A 21,181-nucleotide genomic window follows, 5' to 3' on the forward strand; every position below is an offset into this window, starting at 1 on the left:
GCTCCCGACGCGGCCAGAGGAGGCCCCAACCCTCTGCACACTGCCCGGTCTTTCGGGGCAACATCACAAGAGCCTGGCGGCTTGCTTTTTAATAAAAAAAATAAACCATTCCTTTATTCCTTCAAACATCCCAATTTGTGCCTGAGGACCAGCCAAGCCCCTCTGGCCTCACGGTCCCTGCTAGCGGAGCCTCCCCAATCTCCAGCTGCTTTGGCTTTCTCCGGAAGGGTCGGTGAGGGGCTCTCCGGGCAGGTGGGCTCACCAGGGTCCAGCACGGCTCCTGCCTCCTGGAATGCAAAGATGCTCTGATGATGGGGACACCCAGACTCCCAGCCACACCCCATGGACGGTGCTGCAGGGCAGGAACCAAAGCTGGCACCATGCCCCCTTTGAGGGCACAGCAGAAGCAGGTTGGCTGCCCACCTGCAGTCCACACAGGGGCCATGCTGAGGGCAGACCCTGGGGCCTGGGTGGGCTTCCAAGGGACCCCCCCGCCGTTGGCATCCCCTCTGTGGACCCATCTGCCCTATTCCAGGAGCCAGGACCTCTCAGGGCACGGCCCCCACCGTGCTCAGGGGAACTGGCTCCTGTCTCTGGGGACCTGTGGACCTGGACAGAGTCCTTCCCCCCCATGGGTTCTCCACCCCATGAACTCAACTAATCCGTGCCGAGGGCCTACTTGGTGCCTGTTGTCCGCACACTGGGGCCCCAGCAGCAAAAACTACGTTACTGACCGTAAGGGCACACGTTCATAGCAGAAATGACAAATATACATATAGACCGTGTCAGGTGTAGAGAGCAGAGTGCCATCAAGAAAAATGGATGCTGGGACAATGGCACTGCCTCAGGAGAACAGTCATAGACTGCATCTGTGAGGAGGTGCTCACAGAGCAGAGATGTGATCGGACAAAGGGAATGAGCTTTACAGACAGAGGAGGAGGAAGCTAGGCAGAGGGCCCAGCAGTGCAAAGGCCCTGAGGCACATGTGTGCTAGCAAGAAGGAAGCACCAGAGCCTGGGGTGTGGAACCCAGCGGGTGAGGGGGATTAGATGGCCCTTCCCCCGGGGGCCTCCACAACCCCGGGCCTGCCCCCAGAGGCCTGTACATACCCACACCCCACCTAACACCATCACACTTGATGCGAGCTGCTAAGGGCCAGCCTGCCCTGCATCTGGACAGCTGTGGCTCCCACGTGCCCAGAGCGGAGCCACGGGGAAGGCCCACGCTTACCCTGCGCTCACACCAGCCGCCTCCTCTTCCGGGCGTGCCAGGCGTGCCTGGTTTTCAGCACATCAAGGTTGTCAGGACCATCCAGGCAGGAAAAGTCAGAACCCTGCTCAGGGTCTGGGGCTCCCTGGAAAAAAAAAAACCCAGGCAGAGGACAAGAGTGACTCCCTAGCAGAACAGGCAGGGAAAGTGGGGGCCGTGAGGAGTCACACCAGGGAGGAAGCTGCAGTGCCAGGGACGTGCAGCTCCCCAGACCTGTCCCCGCAGAGACACCGTGGCTTGCAAACGAACTGAGGCTCCCGCAAGAGAGACACGGCCACATGCGGGCTCTGGCTTCCCACCAGCCCCCCAATCCCCTTGGTGACGCCAGAGAGCCAGCCTCCTGTGTCCCGGTTCTCCCAGCCAGGCTGGCAGGGCGGTGCCGAGGAACGCAGGTGGATGACAGTGGAGAGCCTGCACGCAGGCCAGGGGACAGGAGGCCCTCCCCCCTCACCAGCCACAGATGCTGCCTCCGCAAAGCCCCAGCTGGGGAAGGGCCACCCCCTGCAGGAGACCCCACAACCTCCCTGACGTGACACACAATGAGGTGGCCCGGCTCTCCTGCTGGCCCCAGGAACAGGGTCAGAGGACACGTGCTGGGAGCCCCGTGGGCACACGCAGCCACAGAGGACATAGGGACACCTTCCTACATGTTTATATCAGGCTTCTGGCTAGGGAATAAGGAAAGAGGTTTGCTTCCATGGCTCAGAAAGCTCTTTTGGGGTACATGGTGCCAGAGATGACAGCTAGAAGGACACCATGGTGTCCCCAGATGCGCAAGAACAAGCGCAGGCCCACCTCTGTGGAGTTAGCACCCCAATGCAGAAGCCCGTATGTGCGCGGGGAGCACAGGGCCTGAGGTCACCCGCTCCCTCAGGCAAGGCTTTGTAGTGGGGGCGGCAGCCCCAAGAGGGACCAAGAGGCTTCGTGTGTAGAGATTCCTTCCTGTTTTCCACACCGGCCTCAAGGGAGGGGCCACATCCACACAGACTGAACAGGCCTGGAGCCAGCTTTCTCCTCCCCAGCAACCAGTGGGCCAGCCCTACTGGCCAAACTCCCACCCACAACCGGGTGGGGGCGCTGCAGACGGCCACGGGGGAGCGGGGGGGGGGGGGGGGCTCTGTGCCCACGGCCGCCTACCTGAATGGGGATGGTGGCTACCGGCCCCGCCCGAGGACCACTTGGGGAGCAGCCATCAGTGAGCTCCAACTCCCCCAGGTCATCCTCGCTCTCCGGCTCGGCCCTTGTGGCCACCGACAGGGTGGTGGGGACGCCGTGGGGAGACAGGGTGGCCAGGAGTGCGGGGAGGGTGAAGGCTGCCAGGAACCGCGCCTTCAGCAGCAGGTAGGCCGGGCTGTCCTGGAGCTGCCTCTGCACCTGTCCCAGCGAGGCCTGCAGGCCTCCGGCTGCCCCACTGGGCACGAGGGAGGTGGCTCTCCGCTCCAAGGCCTTCTTGTGTAGCAGGAGTCCAGACAGGGCCCGCAGGCTGCACAAGGCTGGGGGCTGGTAGGGCAGCCTGCTCCCTAGCGGGGGCACGCACACCCCCTGTTGTCCCCTCAGCCAATCCCACACGGCTGCCTCACTCTCCTGGGACAGGAGGTCCAGGTCCAGGGCACCCCTCTCAGGCCCAGGCCGGGGTGGCCTCTCTAGGCCCAGAGGTCCCGTGAGTCCCTCTGGCCCCGGGTACCCCAGTGTCCCTCCTGGGCCACTCCCAGGGCTAGTGCCAGCTTGCAGAGGGGGCTGGCTGGACCACGGGGGTTTTGCCTCAGGATGGTCAGCCAGAAGTGTGGCCTGGGAGGGTATCCTGGGCACAGCTATTTCCCTGGCCACTTGGGCCTCTCCGGGGAAAGGTCCCCCAGGGGCACGGGCCACGTCACTGCCCACTTCCACAGAACTTTGGGATTGGCAAAGCATCGGAAGGGTCGAGAGGTCTGTCCTGGAGAGAGAATCTGAGTCTGTGTCCACGTTGGCCGGGGGCTGCCAGGGGTGGCTCAGCCCAGGGGGCCTGGGGCCCTGGCCTACCTGCATCCCAGGCAGGGAGGACGGCAGAGTCACAGACAGTCCCTTGGGACCAGAGGTCCCTGTCGCTCCAGGAAGGCCCACCACGGCTGGCACAGGGAGCAGCCCCTGGGCTGTGAGCACCCAGGTGACAGGCAGAGGTGTGCTGGCCGCCACGTGAGGCCCACCCTTGAGGGTGCCCAGAGCTGGTGGCAGGCTGAGGGGCTGGAGAGGCAGCTGAATGGGGCTGGGGGCTGCCGGGAGAAAGAGTGGTGCCTCAGGCAGGCCCTGCTTCCGGGATGCGGCTGGGGCCTGAGACTGTCCCAGGCCACCCTGATGGCCACTCACAAGGACCCGGCTGGGAACTGGAGCTCTGGAGGCAGCAGGGGCAGCCTCTGTGGAGGCCAGGGTGCGGTCCAAGACTGGCAGGGTGGAGGGTCTCTCGTTCTCGCCTGAAGTACTCAGCCCCACTGCTGCAGGGATCCCAGGCCCAGAGAGCGCCGTGTCTGTGGCAGCCAGGCCCGGGGCCTCGGAGGTGGGCGGGGCCTGCGGTAGACGGGGCTGGAGGATCAGTGGCGAGGACAGCAGCAGCTGTGGTGGGAGAGTCACGGTGCCTGGGGCGGTGGCCTTCCTGGCCCGGGCCTCCCGAAGCCGCTTCTCCCGGAGCAGCTCGGAGACGGTCTTGGGCTTGGGCCGGGGGCCACACGGAGCTGGCGGGGGCGCTGGTGGACTGGACTCGGCTTGGCAGGGCTGTAAACCCCTGCTCCCTTTGTGGCCGGTGCTCTGCTTTGCAGCTTCTCGCGCTGGCGGATTCCTGGAGCTGCGGCCTGCAGAGAAGACACAACACAGATGCGGATGAACTCCATGCGTGCGGACTGCAGACGTGCCTCCCCCATGTCCCATCGGAGGGCCGTCCTGGAGGGTGGGCGGCTGCTGGGAGTACAGAGCAGGAGCTTTGGCATCTGATCTGCACGTTCCCAGACCTCCTCGAGCTCCTGCTGCAGCCAGGGCAGCAGGGCCCGCCGGGTACCGGCCACCAGCCCCGCGCCTTCGGTATCTTCAAAACAACGACCACTGGGCACCACCGCCCTCCTCGCGTGGTCTCCCAGCCCCCAGAGCCTCACACGATGCTGCTGGTGTGGGGAGGCTGGTGGCAGCCAGCAGCAGAGGCCCCTCCTGGATGCCCCGGGCTGGCTTATGTGCGGAGCAGGTAGGAGCTCGAGGAGCTGCCTCTGCCCACTCCCGCCTGCCACGCTTCTGCCACTGCCGTGGGATTCGGACAAGACCTATCACCAGGGCCACAGCTGTGCCGGTCAAAACCCGAGATCCAATACCCCTTTCCCATTAGGTTAGATGGTCAAGGTAAGAGGACAGACAATACCTGTAGGGTTCTGCGACGAAGACATCTGAAAAACAAGAGTGTGCATCTCAGGGAAGTCCCAGGGCCCAGACCCGCTCTTCTCCACCTGCAGCAAAGCCTTCCTTCTGCTCTCACCTGCAGTGGGAGCAAGGCCCAAGCACCAGGGCCGGCCTCCCTCCCTCCCCACATCCTCCTACAGGCACCACCGGGTGAGCTCATCACAGTGAAGTCAGGCCTGTGTGGGGTTTGAGAGAGAGGCAGGGGCTTGGCTCCCCAGGCAGAAAGACTCATTCCCTTCAGTTGTAACTTGACCCAGGAACGTCACCTCTCGCTGACGGACCCCACACCTGGCATCCCACCCCAGCAGGGCCAATGCCCAGAGCAGGAGATGCCCAAGAGCTTGGAGACCTCCACGCAGGGGCGGCACGGTACCAGCTCTGCCCCCTCCCACCCCGACATGTCGTGAAGCCCTCAGGGCTCCACGCAGATGGGCAAACACCTCCTAGAAGGGTTGCCGTGAGAGGCCCAAGAGCCAGGAGGGCTGCTCTCAGGGGCTGGACCAGCCTCCCCTCCGGGGGACCCGGGAATGCCTCCTGTCTCTTACTCTCTGGCTGGACAGCTGCTACCCACCCCAGCACTGGCCCTGTCGCGTCGGGAAGAGGAGGGAGGGTGGCAGAAACCAGGTGTTCACCCCCTACTTCTCACCTGTAGGAGCCCAGGCACTGGGTCCCGAGTGCCAGCCTGGAGCAGGGCAGGGGTCTGGGCCTTCCTCTCTCGAACGACCTCCATGCACCCAGCAGTGTCAATCTGGAACAGCTGAGGGACGCGTGTGACACGTGCACGGCACACACGTGACCAGAGCCTGTCCCCCTTCCCCGCCCAGGGCCAAGATGACAAGGGCGTCTGCGATGAACTTGAGCCAGCTCTGACCACTGCTCGGGGTAGGTCCGGAGTCCGGCACAGCCCCTCAAGGCCATGACCCCTTTGCTCAGCCCCCGCCTGGCCTCAGGGCCCAGGGGCATCGGAGTAGAGCTCCCTCCGGGCCGGGGTCTCCTTTCTCTGGGCTCCCAGCACCCCCATCCCTTCTCAGGATGGGGTTTAACTGATGGTGGCAGGGACGGGGCTGTCCCTTCCACAGCGACTGGCCTGCTAAGTGTCGCAAGCCACTGAAAGACCCTTTCCAAGGATCTAAAACTTCAAAAAGTTAGACTTTAAGAAGTGAATCCATCTTCACCCAAAGAAAACCAAGCATAAAACAGGAAAGCTCTGCCTACGGGGCTTCTCACCTGGATAAAGATGGTGAACACGGGAGTGCTGGCCAGCTGGGCGTCTCGCAGCTGCTTCCCGATGCCATCGGCTGAGGGGACAAGCGCACACATGTGCGGTTACCAAGGCCCCTCTCCCTGAGGCCCCAAAGAACCCCACATCCATCTGCCACCATGCTCAGCCAGAAGGAAGGGCAGGAGCCCAGAGGGCAGGCCGGCCCTGACTGGCCTTTGGAGCTCCCCCCCCCGGCCCGAGAACACAACCAGCTCTCCAGAAACCTGCACGCAGGCACCGCCCACCCGAGCCCCGAGAAGACCCTTGCTAAGGCCCAAGTGGCTGGTCATTCCCACACTGTCCCTCGTGTGCTAAGCAAGAAAGAGACAAAACCCAAACAGCCCTCCAAAGGCATGCTTTCTAGAAAGACGAGATCGGCACACGGGTCCCTCCCCGTGCACCCTCTCCCCAGCAGGATCACCCCGCATCTGCCCTGCGTCTCCCCCCCCGGGCCCCACAGGAGGCTCTCAAAGGAGCCCTCCCTGGGGCAGTACCTCGGGTGTGCACGGCGGCAGGCCTCCGGCGGGTGCAGGGCAGGACAACATCGCCCACCCACGGGCTCATGGCCACCAGAAGCTGGCGCTCAACGAGCCTCCTCTGCAGGGCGTGTCCCCGCCACCGCTGCCTGTTCCCGACCGTCCTGTGCCACAGCCGCCGTACACGGGGCCCAGCCACACCGCTGTCACTGGGGCTGGCCCCCAGGGACGGGCTGAGCGGGCACGGCTGCCTCAGTTTCTCCTTCTGTGTAAGGAAGAAAGACACCTGGGCTTCCCAGCCAGGCTGGGCTCCAGGGCTGCGCATGGCCCCCCCCATCCTCCACCCCTTCCCTGGACTGGGGAGGGGCCCCGGGCCGACAGGGCAGTGGCGGCGGGGGGCGGCGGGGGGCTCCTACCAGAGCCTGGCGCCGGCGGGCTGTGTTGGTCCTGAGCACCTGCAGCACGCTCTCCAGTGGCACCTTCAGCAGATGACTCCCACTCTAACGAAAAGACAGCGTGAGGCTGGGCGCGTGGGGGGCCCTGGCGCAGGGCCTTCAGAGATAGCACGCACGCCCCTGCGCCCCGATCCCAACGCGGGGGGGTGGAAGCTCTCTGAAGTATGGCGGCCTCAGGCGGGTCCCTGAGGCCTGGCCACCCACGCGCCTGCCCGGCTTGGCTGCAGCCTGCACCAGCAGAGGGCCCCTGCTCCCCCGGCCAGCCCCCAAGCCGATGGCACCGCGTGCAGTCTGCCCGGCTGCCTGGACAGCCCGCTGTCCCCTCAGGTGCCCCAGAATCTCCAACCTCTCCCAGGACAGGCCAGCCTGCTCACCGCAACTCGGCACATGGCCAGAGCCAGGGAGGCGGCCAGGGCCCGGACACCTCGGACACTGACTCAGACAGGCATACACAGGGCCAGGGGACATGGGACCCTGCACGGGAGAGGTGTCTGGACTTCCGCAAGCCAAGGGGACACCCTCCTGCTTGCTGCCCCCGCCCCACCCCTGCTCGGGGACAAACAGATCAGAAATGACTCCAAGTCTGCGGGCCCACCCGGCAGAGCCCCGGCAGCTCTCCTGCACAGCCCGCAAAGCAAACCTGGGGAAGCAGAGGCTGCTGCTCTGGACACGAGTCTGCTGAGGACCAGAAGCCAATGTTCTCTGGAGCCAGGACGGGTGTCTGCCCCGCCGCAGCCAGGAACGCAGCTGACGCGAGCGCAGGCCGGCCCGCTGTGCCTCAGCACCAGCTGGGTGACCCCCGAGCAGCCACGTGGGGTGCACTGGGGTCTGGGGCCTACCTCGTCTGCCGGCTCCTCTGAGCTCGAGAGGTGCGTGTCCGCCGAGCCTGGGTGCCCGATGCCTCTCACGCTGGTGCCGTGGGTCCCGGAGGGAGTGTGTGCCTGGCCCGCCTCCTCTGCGGGACCCGAGGCTGTGGGGCGAGCAGCTCTGCTGGCCTGAGGCTCGCTGGAGGCCCTGGGAGGGCAGGCACGGCGTCCTGGCCAGCCCCGGGCTCCCCCTCCGCACAGCTCACTGGCGCTCTGCCTGGCAGGCACCCACAGGTCCATGTCCGGCACGGTGTGCTGTGCTGACGGCAGCGCCTGGCCCCCTGCCCCGGCCTCTGGGGCTTCCTCTGGCTCCGAGTCCTCGCTGTCCCCGCTGCTGCCGTCCCCGCTGCTGCCGTCCGCGCTGCTGTCGTCCCCACTGCTGGAGCTCCACCGCACGCTGCCAAGGGGCCGCTGCCGCCTCCTCCCCCGACTCTGCTTCTTCTGTGGGGAAGGGCTACTTGGAGGCCTCGGCCGCCCAGGGCTCATGGACCAGGGACAACAGGCAGGCAGGCCAGCCCTTTGGGGAGAGACCCCAAGCAGGTTTGGACACGGCGCGCGGGGAGCACGGCACCCCGCTCCCCCGAATGCTCTGAGGTGACAGCAGCTGTCGGAGAGGCCGGGGCTCTCTGCCCTTGGCTTCCGGGAAGAAGAGATGCCAGGGCCAGAAGCCAGACGTCCCTCCTCCCCTCCCCGCCCGGCGGTGATGCTGGTCCCACGGGTACAGGGCCTTCGACTGACTTTTGGTAAAGCCTCACCCTGACCATGATCTTCCACTTGCTCAGACACTGGGAGCCCGTCCGATGGGGTAGTTCAGAAGCTATTTTTGCCCAGTGACCTACAAAAGCAAGACAACGCAGAAGTTGCTTCCCACGGTCTTTGATGACACGTTTATAACCTGAACGAGAGGCTCTTCTCGCAGACGCGCGGTCTCCCGCAGAAGACCTGCACCGTGTTCCGTGAGAACACGCGCTCCGCTGCACGCTGCTCCCCACATCGGAGAAGTTCTGTGACAAGCGGGCCTTCAGATTCTCAACGGATAATCAACCCTTTAACAAGACTCTAGAGAACACACAGACAAGAGGAAAAAACCCATCTGCGTTTATGTAAACACGGACCCTGCGATTCTGCCACACCCCGGCTTCTACACCAAACACGGCAAACTATTCTCTGTCCCGACCCCATGGGGGGAGGACGCTGGGGCCTTGTTTTCAGGGCAGTGTGACTCCGTGCCACACTCAGGATTCTGCATACACCTGAACTTGGCAACGCCACGTCTAGGGTCTGTTCCTAGGGAGATGCCGCAGATAATAAGCAGATGCAGCGACCGAGCCCTTGGCTCCTTCCAGCTCGGGGGCAGAAATGAGAAACAACGGAAACGTCCATCAAGAGACAGGCGGCTGAGGAAGTTCTGTGCTCTTCCTCAATGAGACAGGATGTGGGTATCGACAACAACGGGAGAACACAGGACACGTGAAGACAGAAGAACATTCACAACGGACAACAGAACGCTAAGTGAGAAGTGGTGGACTCCGTGAACTCACACCGAGTGACTCAACTTTAAAAAAACCTGCCCTAGAAAAGGGCCCCAAGAGTGGGCTGGGCAGGTGCATGTGGCCGGCAGCAGCCACCTCCAAGACAGGAGTGGAGTGACGGCGCTCCTGAACTTTCCATCCCGACCGTTCTGCAGTGCGCAAGGGGGAAAAGCTGCTGCCCACTGAGCTGGGGAGAAGCTGGGGACAGGGAGGCAGCTGGGGTCTCCGCGAGCCGCGCCTCCTGGGGGCTCAGGGCCTGCAGAGGCCCAGGACTCACCAACACCGTACTTCTCGATCAGCTCAAGCAGCTTCCCCTCTTCACTTGCGTTCCATCGTCCCTTTTTCAAGCTGAAGTGCAGTCGTCTGAGGTACCTGAAAGCGGGAAGGACACGGGGGTGTTTCGGGCACCAGAACGCCCTCCTGAGGATGTCCCCGTTCCCGCGGCTGTCCCCACGCCGGCAAGGGCTCCTGAGACCTGGCACCAAAAGCTCAGGGGACGAACAGAAAACACAGAATAACTGAACTTCGTGAAAATTAAAACCTTGATGTGTCTCACAGGATGCCATCGAGAAAGACGGGCAGATGAGGCCTCGGATAAGGGACTTGTAGCCGAACACGTATCAACTCACACAAGCCCGTGACACAAAGACAACTTGCTTTTTTAACTGGGCGAACGACAAAAATAGATGTTTCTCCAGAAAAGATACGCAAAGGGCTGGTCAACACACACAGACGCTCAATGCCAGGAGCCGTCAGGGAGCCGCGAACGGAAGCCACTGAGACGCCACCTGACACCCCACGCCTGCCGGAGCCGGGGCTCCCGGGGGCTGGTGAGGGTGTCTCCCACGGGGGCACAGGGTGGAAACCACGGCATCACATGCCCTGAAAACCCCACTCGCAGGCACACGTCCAAGAGCAATGAGCGTGCCCGTCCACAGACGCTCCCGTTGCCAAGGCGAACCCACGGGGGGTGTGTCAGGACTTGGTCTGCTTATCTGTTCAGTCCTCTCTACACCCAACGCGGGGCTCGAACCCATGGCCCCAAGATCAGGAGTTGGGTGCTCACTGACCACGCCAACCAGGCGCCCCGGGGTCTCGTCGTCAAGGCCCAGCGGTACCCTAGTGTCCACCCAGCTGGAGAACGGCTTCTGTCGCTAACCTCTTCCTCCACTGACATGGTCGGCTCCTGCCGCGCGGCCACCGTGACCCCTGTGGCTGTGACCACGCGTGCGTAGGTGCCCGTGTGAGGCCCGGCTCCCGGTTCCCGCGGGCGGGCGGGCAGCAGTTCGCCGGCAACACTGCGGTTCCACAGCTAACTGCCCAAGGAAGCGCCGCAGCTCGTCCGTGGCACCCACACCACGCACGCTCCGCACCCTCGGCTGCACCTGCCCTTTCGTGCGGCCTTAAAACCACCGTCCCGATGCGCGAGGTGGTGTCCCGCGGCCGCTCTCCCCGTGTTTCTGCAACGACTGACGACACCAGGCCGAGTCTCGTGCGCTCTCTGGAGAAGGGTCTATTCGAGCCCTCGTCCCTTCCCTCAGTTGTTTGTTGTTGTTGGGAAACGGCGTTTCTCTGGGGGGTGGTCACAGCATTCTGAAGTTGCCTGGGGGTGCGGATGCACAGCTCACGACGACAGTAACCCCCCAAAACCGCAACCCTCACGGGAGTAAGTTACACAACATACAAGTTATGTTGTTATGAGCCGTTAAAAAAAAACCAGGCTGAGAAAAGAACGTCGCCAAAGCGGCCTTCCAGAGACCTTGCCGTCGGGGGTCTGGGACAGGAGCTCCAGCAACAGGGTCAGGGAAACGCCCCCTGGGCCCCCTCAGGTTGAGCCCTACAAAAGTCTGGTTCATAAAAACCAACAGGCATCCTGCTTCCTGACCAGACACCCCAGCTACGCAGGGCTCCCAGGCCACCCCAGCCTCCGCCAGCAGAAACCCTGGGGCCACAGGCTGCTCGCCCACCCTCCGGCCTATCCGGAAGCAACCCCAGCAAGGCCTCCCTCACCCAGTGGGGTCCAACTCACCGATCTCGGCACTGGGCATCGCTCCTACCTGGCACCTCTTCCCGGATTTTAAACCAATCCTGCTCCCCGTATTTGGCAACTGCTCGAAGCAACTTCTGCAGGAAAGGACAGCGAACGAGTAAGGCCTCTGCAGGCAGCCATAAGCTCCCCAGCCCGCATCAGTCCATTTCGGAAGGGACAGTGGGCGCCGAGGCTCACATCCCAGAGGACGGCTCTCCTTGGCTTCTACGACCGTATACTCACCGCGTCTTCCTCTGGGGCCCAGAACCCCTTCTTCAGGCTGGGGTCCAAGCTCTTGGTCCACCGATAGATGAGCTGCATGGAGTCTCTCCCTTCCATGTAATAGACAACTGGGGACAAAGGGGCCTGATGGGCACCGCGCTTCCTGGGTCACTCAGCAAGGAGCTGCTCTGGTCACTAGGTCACTGGGCCATGGGGTGCGGGGGCTGGGTGACCCCAGATGTCCCCCTCCAGCCCCTCATGCCTGTCATGACTGAGCTGCCTCCACCCGTGAGGGGCCTTGGGTCTGGAGGCTCGCGAGCCTCAGCGGGGAGCACAGGGAGCAGGGCCCACGCGGACACTCACTTCTCCGGTAAGGGATGTGGCTGCCGACGCGCATCTCCTGGACGAGCTGGGTGAGCAGGCGGTCCTCCTCCCGCGTCCACTCCTTGCGCTTCAGAGCCTTGTTGTGCTGCTGGTACTTCTGCAGGCACTGGAAGGCGCTGCGGTTGGTCTTCCAAGGCCCCAAACCAAAGCAAAGTGGGTGTTACTGGGTATGCACCCCCCGCAGAGGGACAGCCAGGGTGCTGTGAACCAACAGCCTTATCGCCCCTAGCAGACCCTGAAGGACAGTGGAGAGCCTGACAGAAGAAGGCCGTGGAGCACCAGTCTGCACATTCACAGACACACAGCGTGTCCAGAGAAGTCCGTAACGCTGCATTCACAAGACCCCAGAGCGACACTGGACTCCTCAACGGGCACCACCAGCTCAGCGGCCTGGAGGAGGAGCCTCCCTGCAGAGCTCGCGCCTCTGACGACCTAAGGGCTGCTCTGTGGCCCTAACCCTGGGGCCCCGACGGGCCTCTTTGGGGTCGCCACCCCAGGGAGAGCTCTGCAGTGACTGACTGTATCTCGGCTTCCATGTGGGCTCCAGCTCAGCACATAAACCACCAGTCTCCACGGCAGACGCGGTCGCCCAAGCCTGTCCCCTCACTTACCCCCTTATGGGGAAACTATTCCCCAAAAGCTAACGAATGTGATTTGAACTCTCTTTTTTCCTGAAGAAAATCCTGGAGTTACAGAGAACACGTACAGTTGGACGCATGCAGTCCACATGCCCATGAGGTTTGGGTTTGGTGATGCCTTTTAAGACACAACACCAAAAGGCTGGTCCTTGAAAGAACGGATCAGCTGGACTCGGCTAAGACTGAGACCTTTCGCTCAGTGGAAGACGTCAGAAAAATGAGAAGACAGACCGCAGACAGGAGAAAACGCTCGTAAGACGTGTCTGGTAAAAACTGTTATTCCAAATACACAAGACTTTAAAACTCAGCAAGGGGCGCCTGGGGGGCTCAGTCGGTTAAGCGTCTGCCTTCGGCTCAGGTCCTGATCCCAGGGTCCTGGGATCGAGCCCTCCATCGGGCTCCCTGCTCCGCGGGAAGCCTGCTTCTCCCTCTCCCACTCTCCCTGCTTGTGTTCACTCTCTCTGACAAATAAACATTTAAAACAAATAAATAAATAAATAAAACTCAGCAAAAAAACAATGATTAAAAATAAACCAAAAACCTACCAGACGCTTGGCCAAAAAAGACACGCAGATGAGAGCTAAACCAGCACGTGCTGGTCATCACGGAGATGCAGAAGCAAACGCGACACGAACACACGCCTGTGAGAGCTGCCCAAGTCTGGAGCCCGGACACCACCACAGGCTGGTGAGGATGCGGGGCAGCAGGACCCCTGCTTGTGGCTGGGGGTGCACAGCACGGGGTGGCCACTCTGCAGGACAGACCCAAACATCCTCTCAGCATACAACCGCTCCCTGGTGTTTAGCCAAAGGACCTGAAAACTCACATCCACACGAACGCCTCGGCACAGATGTTAACACTTTCACAACTGCCAAATCCTGGAAACGACCAAGATGCCCTCAGCAGGTGGAGGGACAAAGCGAGGTCCATCCAGACAACGGGGTGTTTTTAGTGCTAAAAAGGAATGTGTGGGCAGGCCGGGAAAAGGCCCGGAAGCACCTCAGCTCCTGAGAGGGGGAAGCCGTGGGGACAGGCCCCCAGCTCCAGGCGGCCCTGGAAGAGGCACAGCGGGGGCAGCCGAGCACTAGTCTGCAGGAGGCCGTCCCGTGGACACGTGTCCCCGTGCGCTGTCCAAGCGCACACAGGGCAGCCCCCAGCAGCACAGCCCTGACGTGCACATGGCTCTGGGTGCGGCGGGGGGTCAGCACAGACCTGTCCTTGGTTGAACAGAAGCACCGTTCTGGGAAGGGATGATGCTGGTGGGGGGCGAAGGACACAGGGGAGTCTCCGCACCTTCCTCTTGGTTTTACTGAGAACCAACGCTGCTCTAAACCAAAACTCTAAATAAAGCCAAAAAATGAAAAAAACAGAGACTAAAAATGACTTTAAAAGCCCGACTTACCAAGCGTATAAAGCTAAGTGTACGTGCACCAGGTTACTCAGCAGCCCGGTACGTGAAACACAACCAGCAGAAACACAAGGGGGGAGCGTGCCTGAGGCCGGCCCAGCGCTCCGGCCAAGCGACTCCACAGACTAAGCTTGGCAGGACAGACAGATCATGTGCTACCCCAGGATCCATGCCGATCTCTGCGCAGCTTCGGTTTCGTCAGTTCGCTGCAATTGTGTGCCTGTCTGTGGAGTGATCCATTCAAACACGCGGACTTTACTCCTCACCCTCTCAGGCCGTGGGCCAGTGAAATTCAAACCAGAGCACAACACAAGGATTCCTGAGACACTTAACCAGGTACAGACGAGAAGGACCTCCCTACACAAACTACGGTCTGAAGAGGCAGCAAAGAGTCCTACTTCACAGTGAGCTGTTCTCAGAGAGGCGAGCTTCCAACACCTTCACAGTGCAGACAGGCTGAGTGAAACTCTTGGTCCTCACCTTAGAAACGAGGAAAACACCACAAGGGCCCAGAGGAAACCGGGAAGAGTATTCCCCTCAAAACCCACCAGGACCAACTCCTGAGCCTGATGGAAATAAGGAACGATCCAGATAAGCCAGGCCCTGGGAGGGAGGCGGAAGATGGGTGAGCACTCAGAGACAGATGGAGGCTGAGGAGCCAGAAGCCTCCAGAGACCTGGCCCAGAGAGGGGCGGAGAGGCTGTTCTCCCTGCAGGGCACACCCTCAAGAGTCGCATGATGAAGCAATCTGCTAGCTCCCAGTGCTGGGCTGTGACACCCAGCCCGTGGCGACCCCAAGCCCCCCAGCCTCCCAGCCGTGCACCCGAGGCCCCTCCGGTCCTCACCCCCAGCTCCTTGGCAATCTTCTGCCACTGCAGATGGCCATGCTTGGCTGCAAGGGCCTTCAGCTGGTCTACCTCCTGCCCGCTCCACTCCTGCTTGTTGATGCTCGGGTGCTCGCAGTTCTGCCAGAACTTCCGGATCTCCTCCGCACTACGGCCACCCTCAAACTGCACCAACAGAGAAACCCAAGCTGCAGGGACTATTGCTCGCGGACGGCTGGCGGCTTGGCACCCGAGGAGAAGTGGGGTCCCAGTCCAGGTTGCCAGGACTCACACACCCAGAAGTGGGGGTTCGGCTCCAAGCACGAAGCCTGAACCTTCACACTCATCCGTCTCTGAAAAGGCAGCTCACCCCAGCGGGGTGGGCCTGACACTTGCCTGACCAGAGGCTTCGCGGCAGGTCTGGCGGCCACCAGGGACTCAGCCTGACTGCCTGAATCTGACCTTGCCGATTCTAGCCCACGCCCTCGGCTGCCAGGACGGTCATGAGCCGCCATCAGCCCAGTGTTGCCCAACTTACGTTAACGTTAGAAATCTTCTCCCAGTCGTGGCTGTCCAGCCTGTTCCCCAGCAAGGCCTCCTCTGGGAGTTGCCTGGAGACAGGGACAGGCTGCCAGGGTCACGCCGGGCCTTCCATGCCTCTCCCCAGACCACAGCCTCCCTGTAACACCCAGCTCACCGAATGTCCTGGACTTCCCTCTCTGCCTCCCTGCTCTGCTTCTCCAGGACCTGCCTCTCTGCCTCGCTCGTCACCCTACTCCGTTTCTGGTGCAAGTACTCAAGCCTACGGGGCAAGCAGAGACACCAGGGTTACCCACGTCACGGCTGTGCTCCGGGTGGGGGCGGGGGGGAGTAGGAGTGGGCGTCTTGGGGCCAGCGCAGTTTCCCTGAGTACCCAGGCATGCACATCACTCCACAGGATGAAGCCGCGCGTCAGGGAGCACACACCGGAGCCTGGCTCCGACTCCAAGCCTGCCTTGTGCAGGCAGGAGGCTGCCCGGCTTCCCGCCCATAGGAAGCAGCGACACTCTCTCTCTTGCTGTCACTGCAGTTGCCTAAGACACAGACGGTAACTTAGACCGCGAGTTCGACGTCCCAGCTGCCTGCCTTGGACCCGGCACGCAGGGAGGTATTCTGCGGGCAGCCTGGCGACAAAGCCAGGGCCTACTTAAGTCTGCAGTTGCCCCTTCCGGAGTCCAGGGAGAAGGAAGCCATCCCTGAAAAATCCTGACCCACACATCAAGCCGTGAGACTAGGGGCAGCCCCTGGGACCCCTGGCCCAACCCCAGGTGCTGTGATTTGGTCACATGGTGTCACCCCAGCACAACATAAAAAGTCTCACAAACGGTCCGCATTCAGAACAGAGAAAGTGCCCGAGCTGCGTGACTGAATGCGGCCACTCGGCCTGCCCAGTTCTCGCATGTCCGACCTTGAGCCCAGCTGCGTCTTTGGGGAAAAGTTCCAGGGATCAGCATCTCTTCTGCTGGGAGCAGGGGGACGCGGCCGCACTGAGTGCCTGTGACAAAGCATCCAGCCCAGGGAGGCTGACGTCCGTGGCTGTGCTCAGACTTACTTCAGTAACTTGGGCTGAAGCAGGCGCTGCAAGCGGTCGCTCACCACTGATCTTCGGAGCAAGGCCTTTTCCCAGTTTTTCCCTGACAAGAAACAATGACATCAGCAGCGCCTTCCCCTACTTTCATGTGAGGAAGCTGTGGGCACAGGACCAGGCCAGGACCACAGAGCTGGCAGGGGGGGCGGGCTGTGGGCCCAGGGCCCTCTGTCCAGCGAGCAGGATGCCCTGGCCCAAGCTCACAGCTGGGCCCCTGGGGCTGGGTATTCAGGGATGAAAAGGGAGACCAGCGAGCTGTGGGGATGGTGGCACCACATGGCCTGGGACAGGCAAGGGCTTTGAGGGGCCAGTCCCAATAGTTAGGGCCCAAAGAAGCCCACAGAGCCACAGGAGGGCGTCTGAGGAGAGGCAGGGCTGTGGTGCTGAGGCCCCGGCCAGGGCACTTACACTTAGTCACCAGGAGCTCCTCGAAAGCCTTGATGCCCTGGGCAGCCTTCTCCCGCGTCTCTTCATTGGCAGGAGGCCCCTGCCGGGCAAAGCAGTGTCACACCGTGGACAGAACCAGGTATGCGCACCTCACGGGCCAAGCATGTCGCTCTGGGGCCTCACTAAGACTCTGGAGCCCTTTCCCTCAGCCTCCTCGAGCAGCTCGGCCACGTGGGAGGCCTGGCACCAAACACTTGGGCCCAGAGCTACTCCCTGGTGAGTGGCTGGGGGCCGTGAGGAGAATGGGGTGGGATCAGCGGCTCCACAGGACCTCGCTACCAGGCTGCCACGATTCTGCCAAGCTGCCCCACCCATGGTGCCACCTCTTATGGAAATACCCCCGGGGTTCGTCTGTGGAGCAGAGGTCAGCTTGCCATATTCCAGGGCTGGAGACCCTTTCACCACTGGCAACCAAAAAGAGTTTGAAGGAGGCTGGAGAATATCACCCCTAACAATCCAAGGGAATTCACAACACCCACAGCAGGTATGGAACCGAGAGCTCCTTCCCATGCAGCCTGACCCCCCCTCTCTGCCCTCCCTAATGAGAGCTGGGCCCCTGCTACTCACCACTCCGGTCACCCTGTCCTTGAAGTAGGGCTTCATGAAGTGCCCTATGTACAGATTCGGAGGCAAGCTCTTGCCGTCCTTCACCTTGGAGGCTTTGGATCCTGCCAGGTCACACATGATCTCCTCCTGTGGCAGATACAAGGGGCCCATCTGGGGTCAGGCAGCAGCAACTCCCTTTGTGAATGGGACCCGGGCAGTCAGGGAACAGACATAGCTCAAAGCCCTGTTCTGGAGTGTCTGGCCATGGGGGTTCTGAGGGCCAGGCCCTGTCCTACCTGCTGCTCCTGGTTCTGGGCCAGGAGGAGGCTGACCTCTACCAGCCTCTCCTGGATGATCTCCTGGTAGACCATGTTCAACTGCAGGCAGGTCTCTGGGTCTTCAGGAAGGGTCTTTTCCTTGGGGTCATCCTCACCATTGCTGGCCTCACCCCACCTCTCCTCTTCCTGGTTACAGGCGGGAAACTGCAGGTGAGGAAGGAGGCATGCAAACGCTGCCCACCCCCGTGACCCAGGGCGGCACAACGAGCCTCTGAGCTCACGCTCTGGTCCTTGGGCCAGCAGGAGACCACCCTGATGTGGGACTATGTCCAGCATGTGCACGTTCCACAACTTAAAACAAAGAAAACAAACATCTGGAAATATATCTTGAGTGGGAAAGTATGAAAAGCTAAATACTGTCCACTTCCCACAATAAATATTTCTATGGAACTCAAGGCTCAGAACGGGCTCGTGTGCCCTCGTCACTGGCAGGGGACGGTGAGCCCCAACACGTGTGAGGACGGCCACTGCAGCACCAGCAGGACTAAAACCCAGGAACAGTGGGCGGGACCGTCAGGTGAGGAACTATAGTAAACCTAAGCCAGGGGCACTACCCGGCCGTTAAAAATCAGAATCAACCCTGTACCTGCTGTTTCCGCGAAAAAACAAAAAATAAACTATAAAAATTCTTCAAATTAACATGAAATTCTAAAATAAACAAAAAGTAGCAATGAAAACTGGCCTGACTGAGAGACTATGTGCCAGGCACCGTCCTGGGCAATCACACACACGGACTGACTTGCGCTGTGAGTACCCCACTGCACGCTGGAAACTGAGGCACAGACAAGCAGGCTACAAGGGGCCAGACCCAGGCAGCACGCTCAAAACCTTCCACGTGTGACGCCATGCCCAGACACACACGTCAGGAAACACAAACGCCAAACCTCGGACAAAGGTTATCCTAGGAGCAATTCTAATTCTGGTGGCAAATACTTTGAGACACGTCACTTCCAGTAACACACACACAGAAACACCGAGATGTGCTCACAGCACTCCCCCCTTGGTCTTGGGCCCACTGGCAGGGTGGAGTCTGCCTTGGTGGGCACCACAGACAGCCCCGGCCAGTAGTTACCGAGCCTGGGGAAGCAGCAGCCTCTGAGTCCTCCTCTGGCAGTGAATCTGTGGGAACACAAGCACACCGTGTGGGTGACCGGCAACAGGACTCTGTATCTGCTAAAGAGATGACCAGCAGGTGTGGCACAGGGTCTTTCCTGATGGCCACAGGCGGGGGAGGGGCTGAAAGGCCTCAGGACAAAACTGGACCTTCCTTCCCCAGCAGCCGGTGGCTGAGCGCTACTCACTGACTCGGCAGGAAAGGCCCTGAACTGATGGCAGGGTCAGCCAGAGAGGGAAGACACACCAGGACCACGAGGGGAGGCCTCGAAGGAGCCAGCCCTGTGCTGGGGGTGCTGGAGTTAGTCGGGGGCGGGGGCAGGGCCGAGGCCCTGATTACAGGTGAAAGGCAGCCCTGGCGTAGTCCGAAACCCTGAGAAACAGCCTCAGAGCTGCACCCGGTGTTGGGGAGAGGCCTGAGGGCCAAGTTTCTCATAGATTCTGACCGTGTGGGCAGGCCTCCAATCAGAGCTGCGGTGAGTGGCCTCAGGGCCAGGGGAGCACCGAGGACAGCACGTGGGGGTGACACTCTGCTGTCCAGAATGGTGGCAGCGGACAAGCTGAGCTCTGGAACCTTCTGACTCCTGAGGACAGCCCGCCAGCCTCCCGAGACAGCGCGCTCACTCACAGCCAGCAGGTCCGCGGCCAGCTAAGGAGGAGCGCCAACAGGCCGTCTCGGGGAGCAAAGGCAGAGATCAGTGCGGCCGAGCACCCCGTTCGTCTGGAGGGCAGATGGACAGGGTCCAACTGTGGCCTGTGAGAGCTTACCTGCGTCAGAATCCAACGTGAGACCAGACTCCGAGACCCCCACTCCGATGCCCGAGGAAGTGGGATCCAAAATCCTCTCAAGCTCCGCGATCTCCTTTGCTATCTTCTCTCTTTCAGCGTCTACGTCCATGACTTCTGCCTGCCGCTGGGACAGATCACAGGATTTCACGGACCCGTCCTTCACACGTGCAGCCCGTGGGGGACGACAGACGCCCGACCGAAGCCGGCGGTCCCGCTCGGGGGAGCCCTGGACCATTGACCTGACACCTCCCACACCCCCGAAAACACCCAGGTTGCTCCCCTAGGCGCTGAAGCCACGTGGACGTGGCCTGCCCGCTCCGAGCCTGTGACCTAGGGGGCCGGAGAGATGGGCCCCAACGGGGCCCCAGGGCCTGGTCTCCGTCTTCCTCCGCCCGGCCGGGCACCGGGTGCAGACACGGCAGGGTGTCATCGCGAAGGCACCCCAGGACAAGAACGAGCCCCAGGCCCTGGGAAACCTGAACCCAGGAGCACAGCGGCAGGCACGGCCGGTTCCGGGGACGCAGCTGGCACGGTGTGGCGCCGGGAAGGCCGCCCCCGAGGGCAGGGACCCCGCGTCCAGAAGGGCGACAGCCTGGGAGGCCGAAGCGGGGTGGACAGCCGGGAAGAGCCGGGGGCTCATGAGGCTTCGCGGAGGAGCCGCACAGGAGCTCGGCACGGACCCGCGGCCGGAGGCCAAGCCAGAGGAGGACCCCGCCGCAGACCCACAGCCGCAGCCGCCGCGCTAGCTGCACACTCCGGGTGGAGGGAGCCGAACCGGCCGACGGCCCGGCCCCCCGCCCTGCTCCTCCCGCCACGGCCGGCCCCGTCCCCGGCGACCGCGCTGCCGCCCTCACCCTCAGCCAGCGCCACCGCCCCCCACGCTTCCGGCGGCCGCACAACCGGAAGTCCCGCCCCGCGGCCGCAGCGCGGGGCACGCCGGGACGGGGCCGGCGAGCGGACGAGTGCTGCCCCCGCGCGGCCGCCCTCGGGACTCCGAGCGCTGGCCGGCGCGGGGGTGGTCGGCCGGGCGGGACCTCCGCATCGCCGAAACTCGCTCGCTCGTGTCTGCCTGTGCTAACTATATCCGGGGCTGTCGATGCGCAGCCAGTGAGCAAAGTGACCAACGGCTCAGTGCTGCCGCGGCCTGGCCAGGGGCAGCCGTCGCCCAGGACCGGAGACCGCCCCAGCTCCCAGTCCCCGCGCCCAGCGCGTACCTCTAGGCCGTCCGGGAGGCCGCTCCCGGCCGAGCGGGGCCGGCCTGCAGTTGCTCCTCCTGGGGGCGTGTGCGGGGCGGGGGCAGAGCAGGGGCGCCACCCCCAGAGTGCGGTGCGTCTCTGGGATGGGGGGGGGGTATGCTGGCTGGGGCTCGGAAGAGCAGCCGGGGTCCGCTGGAAACCAGCAGAGCGCCTTCCCCTGGTGGACAGAGCAGGCGGAGATTGCAGGCCGAGGCGTGGGGTAAGGGACGCCCCCGAGAGCCAGATTGGAGAAACGGACGGGTTGCACGGGGCCTGGAAATCCAGAGGCAGAGCTGGACGTCCACACA

The 21,181-nt window shown here is 62.3% G+C and overlaps 1 protein-coding gene across 6 annotated transcripts; it reads right to left on the bottom strand.

The window, feature by feature from the left end:
* Positions 1-81: 81 nt before the first annotated feature.
* SNAPC4 (small nuclear RNA activating complex polypeptide 4) lies at positions 82-20,555 on the bottom strand. Of its 6 annotated transcripts, none has more exons than XM_081803939.1 (24): positions 20,493-20,555; positions 19,618-19,762; positions 18,809-18,855; positions 17,695-17,880; positions 17,420-17,545; positions 16,814-16,892; positions 16,370-16,451; positions 15,476-15,580; positions 15,317-15,389; positions 14,800-14,964; positions 11,888-12,035; positions 11,546-11,652; positions 11,303-11,397; positions 9,551-9,645; positions 8,497-8,576; positions 7,715-8,182; positions 6,837-6,920; positions 6,439-6,685; positions 5,911-5,981; positions 5,330-5,440; positions 4,646-4,730; positions 2,407-4,091; positions 1,231-1,354; positions 82-287 (listed from the first exon to the last, which is right to left on the bottom strand). In XM_081803939.1, exons 2-23 carry the CDS (start codon positions 19,745-19,747, stop codon positions 1,238-1,240), a joined length of 4,386 nt encoding a protein of 1,461 aa, XP_081660065.1. In that variant the 5' UTR covers positions 19,748-19,762; positions 20,493-20,555; the 3' UTR covers positions 82-287; positions 1,231-1,237. The 6 variants fall into 6 exon arrangements, with proteins under 6 accessions (XP_081660065.1, XP_081660060.1, XP_081660061.1 ...); XM_081803934.1 differs by lacking the exon at positions 20,493-20,555 and adding an exon at positions 20,056-20,410 and having other exon boundaries at positions 19,618-19,749; XM_081803935.1 differs by lacking the exon at positions 20,493-20,555 and adding an exon at positions 20,056-20,407 and having other exon boundaries at positions 17,695-17,862; positions 19,618-19,749.
* Between the last annotated feature and the right edge of the window lie 626 nt (positions 20,556-21,181).

The sequence above is a fragment of the Leptonychotes weddellii genome, chromosome 14, assembly GCF_054177405.1.
Source record: "Leptonychotes weddellii isolate Sample4059 chromosome 14, ASM5417740v2, whole genome shotgun sequence".
Taxonomy (NCBI): Eukaryota; Metazoa; Chordata; class Mammalia; order Carnivora; family Phocidae; genus Leptonychotes; species Leptonychotes weddellii.

Coding starts and splice junctions, on each gene's coding strand:
- SNAPC4 (XM_081803934.1), bottom strand. CDS start 20,278: ATGAGCCCCCGGCTCTTCCCGGCTGTCCACCCCGCTTCGGCCTCCCAG. Junction 5,441..5,910: donor TGTTCACCATCTTTATCCAG/GTGAGAAGCCCC, acceptor CGCGTCCCTCAG/CTGTTCCAGATTGACACTGC. Junction 1,355..2,406: donor TAGCCACCATCCCCATTCAG/GTAGGCGGCCGT, acceptor TTTTTTTTCCAG/GGAGCCCCAGACCCTGAGCA.